Below are 14,382 nucleotides of genomic sequence, written 5' to 3'. Positions count from 1 at the left end.
CACTCTGCCCAGGCTGTGACTCACACCCAGTGCCCTGGCGGCCAGCCACGAGGTGACCCCATCTCCCTGCCCCCCCCTCCCCCCACAGAGGGTCATCCTCAAGGACCTGAAGCACGGCGATGGCGACTTCACGGAGAAGCAGAAGATCGAGCTCAACAAGGTGAGGCGCGGGCAGGGCACCCAGAGACAGGTCAGGGAGCTCCCCCCAAACCCCGGGCCCCACCCCCAAAACCCTGGATCCCACCCCCAAACCCCGGGCCCCACCCCAAAACCCTGGATCCTATTCCAAAAGCCCTGGGCCCCACCCCCAAGCCCTGAGCCCCTGACCCCCAAAACCCTGGGTCCCTGACCCCCAAACCTTGAGCCCCCAAACCCCTGGGCCCCTGACCCCCAAGCCCTGAGCCCCTGACCCCTAAAACCCTGGGCTCCTATCCCCCAAACCCTGAGTCCCTGTCCTCCAAAACCCTGGGCCCCTGACCCCCAAACCCTGGGTCCCTGATCCCCAAAACCCTGAGCCCCTGATCCCCAAACCCTGAGCCCCTGTCCTCCAAAATCCTGAGCCCCTGACCCCAAAACCCTGGATCCCACCCCCAAACCCTGGATCCCACCCCCAAACCTGGGTCCCTGACCCCAAAACCCTGGGTCCCTGACCCCCAAGCCCTGAGCCCCTGACCCCAAAACCCTGAGCCTCTGACCCCCCAAGCTCTGAACCCCTGACCCCAAAACCCTGAGCCTCTGACCCCCCAAGCTATGAGCCCCTGACCCCCAAACCCTGAGCCTCTGACCTCCAAACCCTGAGCCCCTCTCCCCCAAACTCTGAGCCCCTGCCCTCCAAATCCTGGGCCCCTTGCTTCATTTCAAAAATTCTACCAGGAGGGGCTGGGAAGGTGGCTCAGTGGTGGAGCGCTTGCCTTGCATGCCTGAGGCCCTGGGTTCGAGTCCTCAGCACCATATAAGCGGGCAAAAAAAAAGCCAGAAGTGGTGCTGTGGCTCAAGTGGTAGAGCGCTAGCCTTGAGCTGAAGAGCTGAGGGACAGCGCCCAGGCCCAGAGTTCAGGCCCCACAACCAGACCAAAAAAAAAAAATTCTACCAGGAGCAGGGCTCCAGTGGCTCATGTCTGTCATCCTAGCTACTCAGGAGGCTGAGATCTGAGGTTCACAGTTCAAAGCCACCCCAGGCAGGAAAGTCTGTGAGACTCTTATCTCCAATAAACCACTAGAAAACCGGAAGTGGCGCTGTGGCTCAAGCAATAGAGCACTCACCTTGAGCTGAAGAGCACAGGGACAGCGCCCAGGCCCAGAGTCCAAGCCCCCTGACCGACAAAAAAAAGACAAAAACAGTTCTACCAGGAAAATAATGTCCATGTTGAATCGAGATGTCTGATGGCTAAACCAGTTTGGCCTGGGGTTGGTGCGCTCTACACCAGGCCTTAGATTTTTCTGGAAAGTGGGTGGAGTTGGTATACAGTTGGCTTTGAAGCGCCCAGGCCCTGAGTTCAAGCCCCAGGACTGACTCAAACATGCATCAGGGTCCCCCAGGCACCAGGATGGAGCCTGAGCCCAGCTCCCGCCCACCCTCCTCCCTCCGTCCCTCCCTCCGTCCCTCCCTCCGCCCGTCCTCACAGCTGCTGCAGTCCGACTACTACAACCTCACCAAGTTCTACGGCACCACGCGGCTGGACGCCAGGGTGTTTGCAGTGATCGAGTGCTGCGAGCGGGGCTCTCTGCGGGTGAGCGGGCGCACGCCACGGGCCCACGGGACCCGGCCACGCCACGCGTGTCCATAGACGGGGTCCAACAGCGTGTGACATCACACGCAAGCGTGACCATGCGTGTCAGCTGACATTCACATAGGTGAATAGCCCACCGTGCACATGTTATACACGTTTACCTTACTATACTAGATAACATAGTGCATTAACAATATATTCTATTCTATTACATTATATATATATTACTATAACATATAATATCACAGATTACACGATGTATTACATATTATATCGTGTGTATTATATACACCATGTACACATAATATACATATAACATATAGAATGTGTAGGTTATATCATAACACATTGTATATTATATACACATAATATATAATATAGATTATAGTAATATATACGATTAGTATATGACAATAGACATAGTAATATGTGATCATGGATGACAGACATATACATACATGTGTATAAGATGTCAATTATAATTAATATAGAATCAACTATGATATAGACATAATTGTTATAATATGTGATATATGTACACATATGCATGTAGGATAAAAGGTGATATAGACATATATACATAAATATATGTGATCTTTAATATGACAGATATATACACATACACATATACTATATGACATAGCTATATATACATATACATACATATAACTTACATGAGATAACTTTACAAATAATTTACATGTGATATATAATTACATACATTAGGGCTGGGCAGGTGGCTCAGTGGTAGAGTGCTTGCCTTGCATGCCTGAGGCCCTGGGTTCGATTCCTCAGCACCACATAAGCAAAAAAATAAATAATTACATACATTACATACTACATTCTATAACAGGTATAATATATGCTATAACATACAATATAGGGGCTGGGAAGGTGGCTCAGTGGTAGAGTGCTTGCCTTGCATGCCTGAGGCCCTGGGTTCGATTCCTCAGTACCACATAAGAAAAAAGCCGGAAGTGGTGCTGTGGCTCAAGTGGTAGAGCGCCAGCCTTGAGCTGAAGGCTTGAGGGACAGCGCCCAGGCCCAGAGTTCAGGCCCTACAACCGGACCCCAAAAAAACAAAAAGAAAAAAAATACAATATAATAATGTATATAATATATAATATGTAATATACATCATTTATATAATATATAGTGTGTAACATGCAATATGTATATAATATATACTAGGTAATGTATAATATACTGTGGATAATATGTTAAATATAGCGTGTAATGTATCATAATTTATATATTATATAATATGCAATATATCATAATGCATATAATATAATATATACAATATGTAACATCATGGATATCATATAATAGGTAATGATAGATATGATAGACCATAGTATACTATGCTTTATATTATATATATATATATATATATATGTATCACATAAAGGCTGAGGCCCACGGGGAGTCCCCACCTGCCCCCCACTTCCCCCACAAGTGCCACTGGGTGCTCGGAAGGCCTCGCAGCTGCCCCCTTGTGGTGACACGTGGGCGGGCCCGGGCCCTGGCCTGGGCTCCTGACCTGGGCTCTGAGGCTGGGGGGGGGCACTGTGGCCCCAGGGAAGCCTCCCCCCCGCAGGCCCCTGGAGGCCCCTCACCGCCCCTGCCCCTCGCCCGCAGGAGGTGTTGGACGACGCCATCTCCTACCCAGACGGCACCTTCATGGACTGGGAGTTTAAGATCTCCGTCCTCTACGACATCGCCAAGGTGAGGGCCGCAGACGCGGACGCTCATGACGGTGCCACGGGCGATGGAGCCACGGGCGACGGAGCCACGGGCGACGGAGCCATGGGCCACCAGCCAGGCCCTGAGCTCACACCGCAGCCCTTCACACACCAGAGCCAGCGTCCTGACAAAGGAAACCAGGCCTCGATTTATTTCCATTCATTCATTCATTCATTCATTGTGCTGGGGCTTGAACTCAGGGCCTGGGCGCTGTCCCTCAGCTCTTTCCCTCACGGCTGGTGCTCTACCACTTGAGCCACAGAGCCACTTCTGGTTTTCTGGTGGTTCCTTGGAGATCAGAGTCTCACGGACTTTGCTGCCCAGGGCTGGCTTTGAACTGCGATCTTCAGATCTCAGCCTCCTGAGCAGCTGGGATGACAGGCGTGAGCAGCAGCACCCCGCCCCTTTCTTGAGTAGTGGTGACCTCTTCCTGACTGCGGGTCGCGGTGCTGTTTGCAGATGGGGTTCAACATAGGACCTGGCGCCCATGCCCAGGGCCAGGTTAAAAAAAATGGAGTCAAATCCCGGCTCCTCAGGAGGCTGAGATCTGAGGATCTCAGTTCAAAGCCAACTCTGGGCAGGAAAGTCCATGAGACTCTGATCTCCCATGAGCCACCAGAAAACTGGAAGTGGCGCTGTGGCTCAAGTGGTAGAGCGCCAGCCTTGAGTGAACGAGCTCAGGGACAGCGCCCAGGCCCTGAGTTCGAGTCCCAGGACCAGCACAGGAAAGCAAAGGAAGGCGCGTGGATGTGGGAAGGCGGGTTAGGGTGGGGACGCCTGGGGCCGGGCCGGGCACCGGCTCTGTGTCCGCGCGTCCCGCACACCATGCCGCCGCCCGCAGGGCATGTCCTACCTGCACGCCAGCAAGGTGGAGGTGCACGGCCGCCTCAAGTCCACCAACTGCGTGGTGGACAGCCGCATGGTGGTGAAGATCACAGACTTCGGCTGCAACTCCATCCTGCCGCCCAGGAAAGGTGGGCGCGGCCGGGTTCCAGGGGCGCAGGGCGGGGGGCGGGGGCACGGGGGGGCGTGCTGGGGTCGCGGGGGTCACCAGGGTGTCGCCCGAGCTTCCTGTCCCATCCATGTCACCCCAGCACCCAACGCTCAAGACATGGGCGCTGCCCAGTGGAAGGGAGGGAGGGAGGAAGGGAGGGAGAGAGGGAGGGAAGGAAGAGGGAGGGATGGAGGGAGGAAGGAAGGAAGGAAGAGGGAGGGAAGAAGGGAGGGAGGGAAGGAGGAAGGGAGGGAAGGAAGGAAGGAAGAGGGAGGGAGGGAGGGAAGGAAGGAAGGAAGAGGGAGGGAAGGAGGGAGGAAGGAAGGAAGGAAGGAAGAGGGAGGGAAAGAGGGAGGGAAGGAAGGAAGAGGGAGGGAAGGAGGGAGGAAGGAAGGAAGGAAGGAAGAGGGAGGGAAGGAGGGAGGGAGGGAAGGAAGGAAGAGGGAAGGAAGGGAGGGAGAGAAGGAAGGAGGGAGGGTGGGAAGGGAGGGAGGCAGGGAAAGGAAGGAAGAGGGAGGGAAAGAGGGAGGGAGGGAAGGAAGGAAGGAAGGAAGGAGGGGAGGAGGGAGGGAGGGATGGAAGGAGGGAGAGAGGATGGGAGGGAAAGAGGGAGGGAAGTGAGGAAGAAGGGAGAGAGGGAAGGAAGGAGGGAGGGAGGCAAGCAGGAAGAGAAAGGAAAGAAAAGAAGGAAGGAGGGGAGGAGGGAAGGAGGGAAGGAGAAAGGGAGGGAGGGTGGGAAGAGGAAAGGAGAGAAGAGGGAGGGGAGGGAAGAAAAGAGGGAGGGTGGGAAGGAAGGAAGACAGGGAGGAGGGAAGAAGGAAGGAAGGAAAGAAGGAAGGAAGGAAGAATGGAAGGAGAGAGGGAAGGAAGGAGGGAATGGGAAGTAAGGAGGGGAGGAAGGAGGGAAGGAGAGAGGGAAGGGCGGGAGGGAAGGAGAGAGAGAGGGAAGGAAGGAAGGAAGGGAAGGAAAGAGGGAGGGAAAGGAGGGAGGGACGGAAGGAGAGAGGGAAGGGAGGGAGGGAAGGAAAGAGGGAGGGTGGGAAGGAAGGGGGAAGGAGGGAGGGAATGGGAAGGAAGGGAAGGGAAGAGGGGGGAGGAAGGGAGGAAGGGAGGGAAGGAAGGAAGGAGGGAGGGATGGGAGGGAGGGTGGGAGGGCGGCGGCACTGATGCGCCCCGCCCGCAGACCTGTGGACGGCCCCGGAGCATCTGCGTGGGGCGGGCGTGTCGCAGAAGGGGGACGTGTACAGCTTCGGGGTGGTGGGCCAGGAGATCGTGCTGCGCAAGGAGACCTTCCACACGCTCAGCTGCCGCGAGCGCAAGGGTAGGGGCGCGGCTGCGGGGTCCGGGGCAGGGTGTGGGGAGCCCTGGGCTTGGGGGGGCCCTGGGTGGGTGGGGGGAGCCCTGGGTATGGGCCAGACAGGGGCCTGCAGGCCATGCACACTGGCCTCCTCCATCCACACCTTGAAAGCATGTCAGAACATTCTGGAAGGCGTGGACAGTGTCCACCACTAGGTCTGGTGTCACTGCCCTTGTTCCAGAATCTTCCCTGACCATCCCCCTCCCCACCCCCCCCCCAGCCCACCCTCGGGTTCCCCACAAGGAGAACAGGGCTGACTGACCCCTGACCGGCCGGAGGGGAGGCTGAGGAGGGGAGGCTCTCCATTGGAGGCCAGTCCTCCAGTGTGCAAGGCCACGCCAGTGTGCAAGGCCCAGGACCCGCGCACGCTCCCGCTCGCTCAGACCACGCTCGGGGAGCTTCTGTGCTCCAGGCTGGCGCTCCACCACCTGAGCCACAGCCCCGCTTCCTCTTCTTTTTAATTTTAGAGACGAGTTTCGTGGGGACCACGATCCTCAGACCTCTCCACGGCCCTCCCAAATTAACCCATTCCTCTCCTGGCCCCCCCCCCACCGAGGCTCCACCCCGGGGTGGTGTCTAAACTTGTCATTTCCTCTCGTCCCACCAGAGAAGATTTTCCGAGTGGAAAACTACAACGGAGGGCAGGCCTTCCGCCCAGACCTGTTTCTGGAAACGGCTGAGGAAAATGAGCTGGAAGTGAGTGCTCCCCCCGCCTCCCCCCAAAATGCCTCTGGAGGCTCTGGGCGTCGGCCTCCAGTCTGAGGTTGAGGCACACTGCCTCTTCTAGAACCTTCTGGGGGTGGCTAACATCCCCTGGCTTGTGGCCCATGCTTCACGCACTGCCTCTTAGCTCTGCGCCTCTCCCTGTCTCCAGCCTGCCTTCTCCTTCCTCCCAGGACGTGGGTGACTGCATTTGAGGGGAGGGGGTCCCCCAACAAAATTGTCCGAGTTGGGGATTTCTCAGGGAATCTCCTCCTACAAGACCTCTCCCCGTTTAGAAAAAAGAATGCAAGCCGGGCGCCGGTGGCTCCCACCTGTCATCCCAGCTACTCAGGAGGCTGAGATCTGAGGATCATGGTGCAAAGCCAGCCTGGGCAGGAAAGTCCGTGAGACTCTGATCTCCAATAAACCATTAGAAAACTGGAAGTGGCGCTGTGGCTCAAGTGGTAGAGCGCCAGCCTTGAGCTGAAGAGCTGAGGGACAGCGCCCAGGCCCTGAGTTCAAGACCCACGACCAACCAAAAAAAAAAAAAAAATGCAACCGCCTCTTATCTGACAGTTTTGATTTCCCACAAAGTAGGAAATGGACACTTCTACAAGTCACCATTCTTAGGGTTTGGTGGTGGTGATGGTTGTAATAGTTTTGCCTCTGGTTTTTTTTGTTGTTGTTTTGTTTTGTTTTTTTGCCGGTCCTGAGGCTTGAAATCTGTCCCTGAGCTCTTTCACTCAAGGCTGGTGCTCTACCACTTGAGCCACAGCGCCACTTCTGGTTTGCTGGTGGTTCCCTGGAGATCAGAGTCTCACGGATTTCCCTGCCCGGGGCTGGCTTTGAACCGTGATCCTCAGATCTCAGCCTCCTGAGTAGCCGGGATGGCAGGCGTGAGCTCCGGTGTGGGGCTCTCCCTTTCTTCTGGCAGGTGTACCTGCTGATCAAAAGCTGCTGGGAGGAGGACCCAGAGAGGAGGCCGGACTTCAAGAGAATCGAGAGCACGCTCGCCAAGTTATTTGGGTACGGCTCGGGCGTGGACTTTCCTTCACACGGGGCTGCGGGCTTTGGTTTTTTGCTTCCTTCCCCCATGATCATTTTCATTCGACGGCGTCCAAAGAAGGAGAGTGGCTCTTCTTTTTTGTTTTTTGTCAGTCCTGGGTCTTGAACTCAGGGCCTGAGCTCTTTCACTCAAGGCTGGCGCTCTACCACTTGAGCCACAGCTCCACTTCTGGTTTTCTGGTGGTTCATGGGAGATCAGAGTCTCATGGACTTTCCTGCCCAGGCTGGCTTTGAACTGTGATCCTCAGATCTCAGCCTCCTGAGTAGCCGGGATGACAGGTGTGAGTGCCGGCGCCCGGCAGTAACCCCCTCAGTGGCATCTGAGTCGCTCTGCACCCCCTTTCCCCTCCCCCCACCACGCAGCCTGTTTCACGACCAGAAGAACGAGTCGTACATGGACACGCTCATCCGGCGCCTGCAGCTGTATTCTCGGAACCTGGAGCACCTGGTGGAGGAGAGGACGCAGCTGTACAAGTCTGAGCGGGACCGGGCCGACCGGCTGAACTTCATGCTGCTCCCCAGGTGAGGCTGGCCTCGGCAGCCTCCCCACCCCCGCAGGCCTGGGGGCCAGCCATGGCCTCCTCCTCCCTGCCCCCCCCACTGTTATTTGGGGTGGGGGATTTCCTTCCTTCCTTCCTTCCTTCCTTCCTTCCTTCCATCTTTCTTCCTTCCTTCCTTCCTTCCTTCCTTCCTTCCTTCCATCTTTCTTCCTTCCTTCCTTCCTTCCTTCCTTCCTTCCTTCCTTCCTTCCTTCCTTCCTTCCTTCTTTCTTTATCTTTCTGCCAGTCCTGGGACTTGAACTCAGGGCCTGGTGCTGTCCCTGAGCTCTTCAGCTCAAGGCTGGCGCTCTACTTCTTGAGCCATGGCTCCACTTCTGGCTTTTTCTGTTGTATGTGGTGCTAAGGAATTGAACCCAGGGCTTCATGCACGCTGGGCGAGCACTCGACCACTGCGCCACCTTCCCAGCCTCTTGGGGGTTTTCTTATCGCTATAGATCATTTCTTCTAGCATATTCTCTTTTTTTTGTTTGTTTTTGGGTTTTGGTGGGGCTTGAACTCAGGGCCTGGGCGCTGTCCCTGAGATTTTCCACTCAAGGCTGGCGCTCTACCCTTTGAGCCACAGCTCCACTTCTGGTTTTCTGGTGGTTCATGGAAGATCAGAGTCTCATGGATTTTCTTGCCCAGGCTGGCTTTGAACCGTGATCCTCAGATCTCAGCCTCCTGAGGAGCCGGGATGACAGGGGTGGGCCACACTGTGGGCTCATGAAGAAGGGGGAGGGGCACCCCAGGTCGGGCATGGCTGCTGGGGGGAGGAGAAGGGAAGGGAATGAGCCATTCTCCAGGCCTGGAGTAGATGTCGGAGCAATGGATGATGGAGGGGGAGCTCCAGCGCTGTACCCTCCACGCTGCTCAGCAACCCACATCCAGGTCCTTCCGAGGCCTCGGGGCACCGGGCGGTCCACCGCCCGGCCCCTGCGTCCCGCGGGCCCTGGCTCCCCACCGTGTCCCCCCCCCCCAGGCTGGTGGTGCAGTCTCTGAAGGAGAAGGGCGTGGTGGAGCCGGAACTGTACGAGGAGGTGACGGTGTACTTCAGCGACATCGTGGGCTTCACCACCATCTGCAAGTACAGCTCGCCCATGGAGGTGGTGGACATGCTCAACGACATGTACCGCAGCTTCGACCACATCGTGGACCGCCACGACGTCTACAAGGTGCGGACGGCCACGTGTGGCCACGGCACGCGCCACCTCTCGACAGGCCGGGGCCCCCAGCTCCCCACACCCCCATTGTCGGTCCTGGCTCTTGAACTCACGACCTGGGCGCTGTCCCTGAGCTCTTTCACTCAAGGCTGGTGCTCTACCACATGAGCCATGGCGCCACTTCCAGCTTTTTTCTTTTTGCTTATATGGGTGCTGAGGACTCGAATCCAGGGCCTCAGGCATGCAAGGCAAGCGCTCTACCACTGAGCCACCTTCCCAGCCCCTACAAATTATTATTATTATTATTTTTAGCCCAACAGGAGGTAGAGTATGAGAAGTATTGTCCAGGTAGCTCATTCCAGCCTACGATGATAAAGAAACCCTCAGATTATAGAAGCCGTTACCCAATTGTCACACCTGTGCAATTTCAGCCAATTAAGGCGTACTTTTATAGGCCCAGAATCTTTGAGAGCAGTTTTATCATTCGTGTAATCAGACTATTACCAAAGCTTGGAAGAAATTGGCCTTGGGTCCCGCAGGAGACGTCGCTCCAGCGCTTTTCCCGTCTTGTTGTTTGGTTTCTGTGTGTCACCCGGCCCACGCTCTGGGGGAGTTTTCTGCAGAGATTAAACAGGTCCCAGCGCAGCTGGTGACGAGAGAGGGTCTCTCCCAGGTAGAAACCATCGGCGACGCCTATGTGGTGGCCAGTGGTCTGCCCCAGAGGAACGGCAACCGGCACGCGGTGGACATCGCCAAGATGGCCCTGGACATCCTCAGCTTCATGGGCACCTTCGAGCTGGAGCACCTGCCCGGCCTGCCCGTTTGGATCCGCATCGGCGTGCACTCGGGTGGGTGAGGCCGCGTCCACAGCCCGAGTCCTCCCAAAGCACAGAGAGAGCTGGGGGGGAGGGGCAGGGTCGCACGCCTGGCATCCCAGCGACTCAGGAGGCTGAGAGCTGAGGATCGCGGTTCAAAGCCAGCCCGGGCAGGAAAGTCCGTGAGACTCTGATCTCCAAGGAACCAGCAGAAAACTGGAAGTGGAGCTGTGGCTCACGGGGTAGAGCACCAGCCTTGAGTGAAAGAGCTCAGGGACAGTGCCCAGGCCCTGAGTTCAAGACCCAGGACTGGCACAGAAAGGAAAGGAAGGGAAGGAAAAAAAATGGAAAAAAGAGGGGAAGGGAGGAGAGGGGAGAGAAAGAGGGGAGGAGAGAAAGGAAGAAAGCAAGAACTGCGTTGCTGAATGGCCACGCCTTGTACAACTACAATGGAGGTAGTAAAAATATTAAAAAGAAAAAAAAAAAGAAAGAAAAAGAGGAAGAGGAAGAAGTTGAGAAAGTGCTTGGTTTGCTACAACCCTCTGATTGGCTGAACATCTGGGTGTGGTTTGCTCAATTAGCAGCCTGTGATTGGCTGAGCCTCTGGGTGCTTTCATCAATAATAGCAGCCTGTGATTGGCTGAACCTCTGGGTGTGGTTTGATCAATTAGCAGCCTGTGATTGGCTGAGCCTCTGGGTGGTTTAATCAATTAGCGGTCTGTGATTGGCTGAGCCTCTGGGTGGTTTAATCAATTAGCAGCCTGTGATTGGCAGAGCCTCTGGGTGTGGTTTGCTCAATTAGCAGCCTGTGATTGGCTGAGGCTCTGGGTGGTTTAATCAATTAGCAGCCTGATTGGCTGAGCCTCTGGGTGGTTTAATCAATTAGTGACCTGTGATTGGCTGAGCCTCTGGGTGGCTTAATCAATTAGCGGCCTGTGATTGGCTGAGCCTCTGTGTCCTATGTGGCTGAGAATCAGATGTTTGCTACACAATGTCTATTTCCAAATTAAGCATCTGGTGTTTTCCATGCCTGGTAGGTGTTAGGTCTTAAGCCCGGGGCCAAATTTAGTTCATTTAACAGCGGGCGTTCACAGAGATTTAAGGTATCATAGGTGAAGATTCAGAATACCTGTAAATTAATCACAGGTATTATAGGAAAAGTGTTGGAAAGGAATTAAAAATAATCTCTAGCAATCTCTCTCAATCCTCTGCAAAGCACACTGGTCCCAAGGCCAATAACAATGCACCCGGGGACCCTGGAAACGGATGGTCTCCAGCACAGCTTACTCTGGTGTTTGAACAGCTATCATTGCCGGGAGAACTTACTTTTCCTTGCATGAAATCCCGTGCATTCACGCCTCTGTGCGATCCCTCACCAGCGACCCCTTTTTCCGTGGACTCCGGCCTGAGTCCTCCTGCCTTGGCCTCCCAGGAACCTCAGCTCTTCAGACTCTGCATGCCGTGTGTTCCCTGCATGTGTTAGCTTGGCTTTACCTCTGAAACACACGGGAGGCGTGGCTCAAGCAGGCAAGCTCAAAGCCCCAAGTTCAAAACCCAGTGCCATCCCTACACACCTGCACGCGTGTGCACACACACACACACACACACACACACACACACACACACACACACACTGACTGTCAGAGCAGGGCACCCCACCCCTCAGCCAAGACACACCCCATCCTGATTCCACTCCGCCCCTCCGCGGCCTCCACCTCCAGCCTCCACTCGGCCCCTCCGCGGCCTCCACCTTCAGCCTCCCTTCTTCCTCACCAGGCCCCTGTGCGGCGGGAGTTGTGGGGATCAAGATGCCCCGCTACTGTCTGTTTGGAGACACGGTCAACACAGCCTCTAGGATGGAGTCCACCGGCCTCCGTAAGAAGCGGGAGGCGTGGGAGGCTGTGGGTCTAATGTGGGGCGCAGGACACTGGGGAACGAGGCACCCATAAAGGAAAGGCTGAACAGCCAATATCACTGTTGTGAGGCTGATGTGATTTGTGGTGTGTGTCTGTCTGTCTGTCGGTCCTGGGCTTGAACTCAGGGCCTGGGCGCTGTCCCTGAGCTCTTTCACTCAAAGCTGGTGCTCTACCACTTGAGCCACAGCGCCACTTCCAGTTTTCTGGTGGTTCCTTGGAGATCAGAGTCTCACGGACTTTCCTGCCCTGGCTGGCTTTGAACTGCGATCCTCAGATCTCAGCTTCCTGGGTAGCTGGGATGGCAGGCAGGATCTTTTTAAGGTTCCCTGGCTGTGATTGGGATGGGTGTGCTGGGCGTTGGGTATTTGGGGGTCGGAGGAGGCGATCAGAGCCCCAGAGCCAGACCCCATGCGGCCCTCATCATCCAGCCCTGAGGATTCACATGAGCGGCTCCACGGTGGCCATCTTGAAGAGAACGCAGAGCCGGTTCCTGTACGAAGAGCGAGGAGAGACCTACTTAAAGGTAAGGCGATGCAACATGAAGATTTGGGGGCCGGCGTGATCCCCCCCGCCCCGCAGACTTGGCTGGACAGTACAGGGTTCTCCACAGCCATCCAGCTAACCAGGACGAGAAACCTTCCAGAAGCATCCAAACCCAGAACTTCCTGTATTCAAATAGTGTGTTTTAAAGCCCCTGGGGTGTTTTGAACTCAGGGCTGGGCTCTAAGGGTGGCAGGTGTTTTCTCCTCCAACTCGGCTCCCGCCCAGGAGCTCTGGGTGCGGCCAGGCAGAACGCGCCCCACCCCTCATCCTCACTTCCTCTCAGAGTTTCCTCAACTTCCCCCCTGCAACAGGCCCAGCCTGTGGTCGCGTCTCTTCCTCTGAGTGCTCTAGACCGGTGGGATTGCCCAGCGCGGCCACACACCAGCTCACGTTTCCAAACACTTGTACAAATGTTCTGCTTGTGCAAATGTTCCAGGGGGAGAGGCCTGGGGGCTGGGGAGTGAGCTTAGATCAAGAAGCTGTATCTCTGTTTTTGTGCCAGTACCAGAACTTGAACTCTGGGCCTCACGCTTGTCTGGCTCAGCTTTCTTGTTCACAGCTGGTGCTCCACCACTTGGATCAAGACTCCAGTCCAGATTTTTCTGGCTGGCTGGTTAGAACTAGAGGCGTTCAGAACCTCAGCACTGCAGATGGTGGCCTCCTGAGTAGCTAGGATTACAGGCGTGAGCCACTGGTCCCGGCTGGAAAGCTGGTGCTGGGCACAAGCAGCGATCCAACCCCATCGTAAAAATGTCCTAACGCACGCTGTCTGAATCGTCCATAAATGCATATTCCAGGGAAAAATGAAAACCTAAAACCTTTTCTACACAGAAGCATTTTCCTCCACGCCATCAGTGGTTTGCAGATTGCACGTGTATATATGAAGTGATTTTATAAATACATATGTGTGTAGCCATTGCATATATAGTTATATATATAATATATACTATATCTATATATATAGGGTTTTTTTTTTCCAATCCTGAGGCTTGAACTCAGGGCCTGAGCACTGTCCCTGAGCTGCTTTTTGCTCAAGGTTGGTGCTCTACCACGTGAGCCACAGCACCACTTCCAGCTTTTTCTGTGGATGTATACTGAGGAATCGAACCCAGGGCTCCAAGCCTGTGAGGCGAGCGCTCTACCCTTGAACCACCTGCCCAGCCCTGCTCTGTCCGTTTTCTAGCCCCCAGAGGAACTAGACCAATGAACACACTTCAGGCTTTCTGATCTGTGTGCACTCGTGTTTATAGCTCTCACACGCGTGAGGTCGGAGGACTGATCACAAAAGTTTGGAACCAGAACTTTCTGGTGAAAGAAAATGAAACCCAACCACCACCACCAGCAGCCTAAAGCGCTGATTAGTTGGCATAACCGAATGATCGGTTTTCACATGGGAGGGGTTTTGAGCGATCGATCATTTGGGGGCAAAGGAGAATACTAGTTTGGCAAAAACCAATCTGGTGAGAGATTGATTGACTGATTGATCGATTGGTTTTCGGAAGACATCTGGAGATAAACACGTGTGTGTGGGGATCACAGGGGGGTAAATCTCTTCCCCCTTGGACGCAGTTCCTGTGGGAGCCTGGGGCTGGGGTTCTGGGGTGCAGTACTCCAGGGGACCCCCATCTGTCTCCCCAGGGCCGAGGGACGGAGATCACTTACTGGCTGACGGGCATGAAGGACCAGGAGTACAACCTGCCGCCCCCTCCCACCGTGTGAGTGCGGGGTGACCGGTCCCCAGGGCGTGGGGCTGAGGGGGATCCCCGCTGGGCCCCCAGGGTGCGAGGCTGAGGGGCACACGGGCTGAGGGGACCCC

At 55.3% G+C, this 14,382-nt stretch overlaps 1 protein-coding gene across 1 annotated transcript in view; it reads left to right on the top strand.

The window, feature by feature from the left end:
- Nucleotides 1-88: 88 nt before the first annotated feature.
- Nucleotides 89-14,382, top strand: part of LOC138805082 (guanylyl cyclase C-like) — a gene marked incomplete at its 5' end in the record, with an annotated part of 15,791 nt that continues 1,497 nt past the window's right edge. Inside the window, 13 exons of the mRNA XM_069989666.1 lie at nucleotides 89-160; nucleotides 1,625-1,729; nucleotides 3,371-3,457; nucleotides 4,317-4,449; nucleotides 5,653-5,790; nucleotides 6,434-6,522; nucleotides 7,463-7,554; nucleotides 7,957-8,115; nucleotides 9,112-9,304; nucleotides 9,966-10,140; nucleotides 11,884-11,982; nucleotides 12,452-12,546; nucleotides 14,205-14,281. Coding sequence (XP_069845767.1) covers nucleotides 89-160; nucleotides 1,625-1,729; nucleotides 3,371-3,457; nucleotides 4,317-4,449; nucleotides 5,653-5,790; nucleotides 6,434-6,522; nucleotides 7,463-7,554; nucleotides 7,957-8,115; nucleotides 9,112-9,304; nucleotides 9,966-10,140; nucleotides 11,884-11,982; nucleotides 12,452-12,546; nucleotides 14,205-14,281 — 1,514 coding nt within the window. The remainder of the gene's footprint in view (nucleotides 161-1,624; nucleotides 1,730-3,370; nucleotides 3,458-4,316; nucleotides 4,450-5,652; nucleotides 5,791-6,433; nucleotides 6,523-7,462; nucleotides 7,555-7,956; nucleotides 8,116-9,111; nucleotides 9,305-9,965; nucleotides 10,141-11,883; nucleotides 11,983-12,451; nucleotides 12,547-14,204; nucleotides 14,282-14,382) is intronic.

Source organism: Dipodomys merriami, unplaced genomic scaffold (genome assembly GCF_024711535.1).
Source record: "Dipodomys merriami isolate MVZ:Mamm:240054 unplaced genomic scaffold, mDipMer1.0.p SCAF_384, whole genome shotgun sequence".
Lineage (NCBI taxonomy): Eukaryota > Metazoa > Chordata > Mammalia > Rodentia > Heteromyidae > Dipodomys > Dipodomys merriami.
This window is presented reverse-complemented; position numbering and strand designations above follow the sequence as displayed.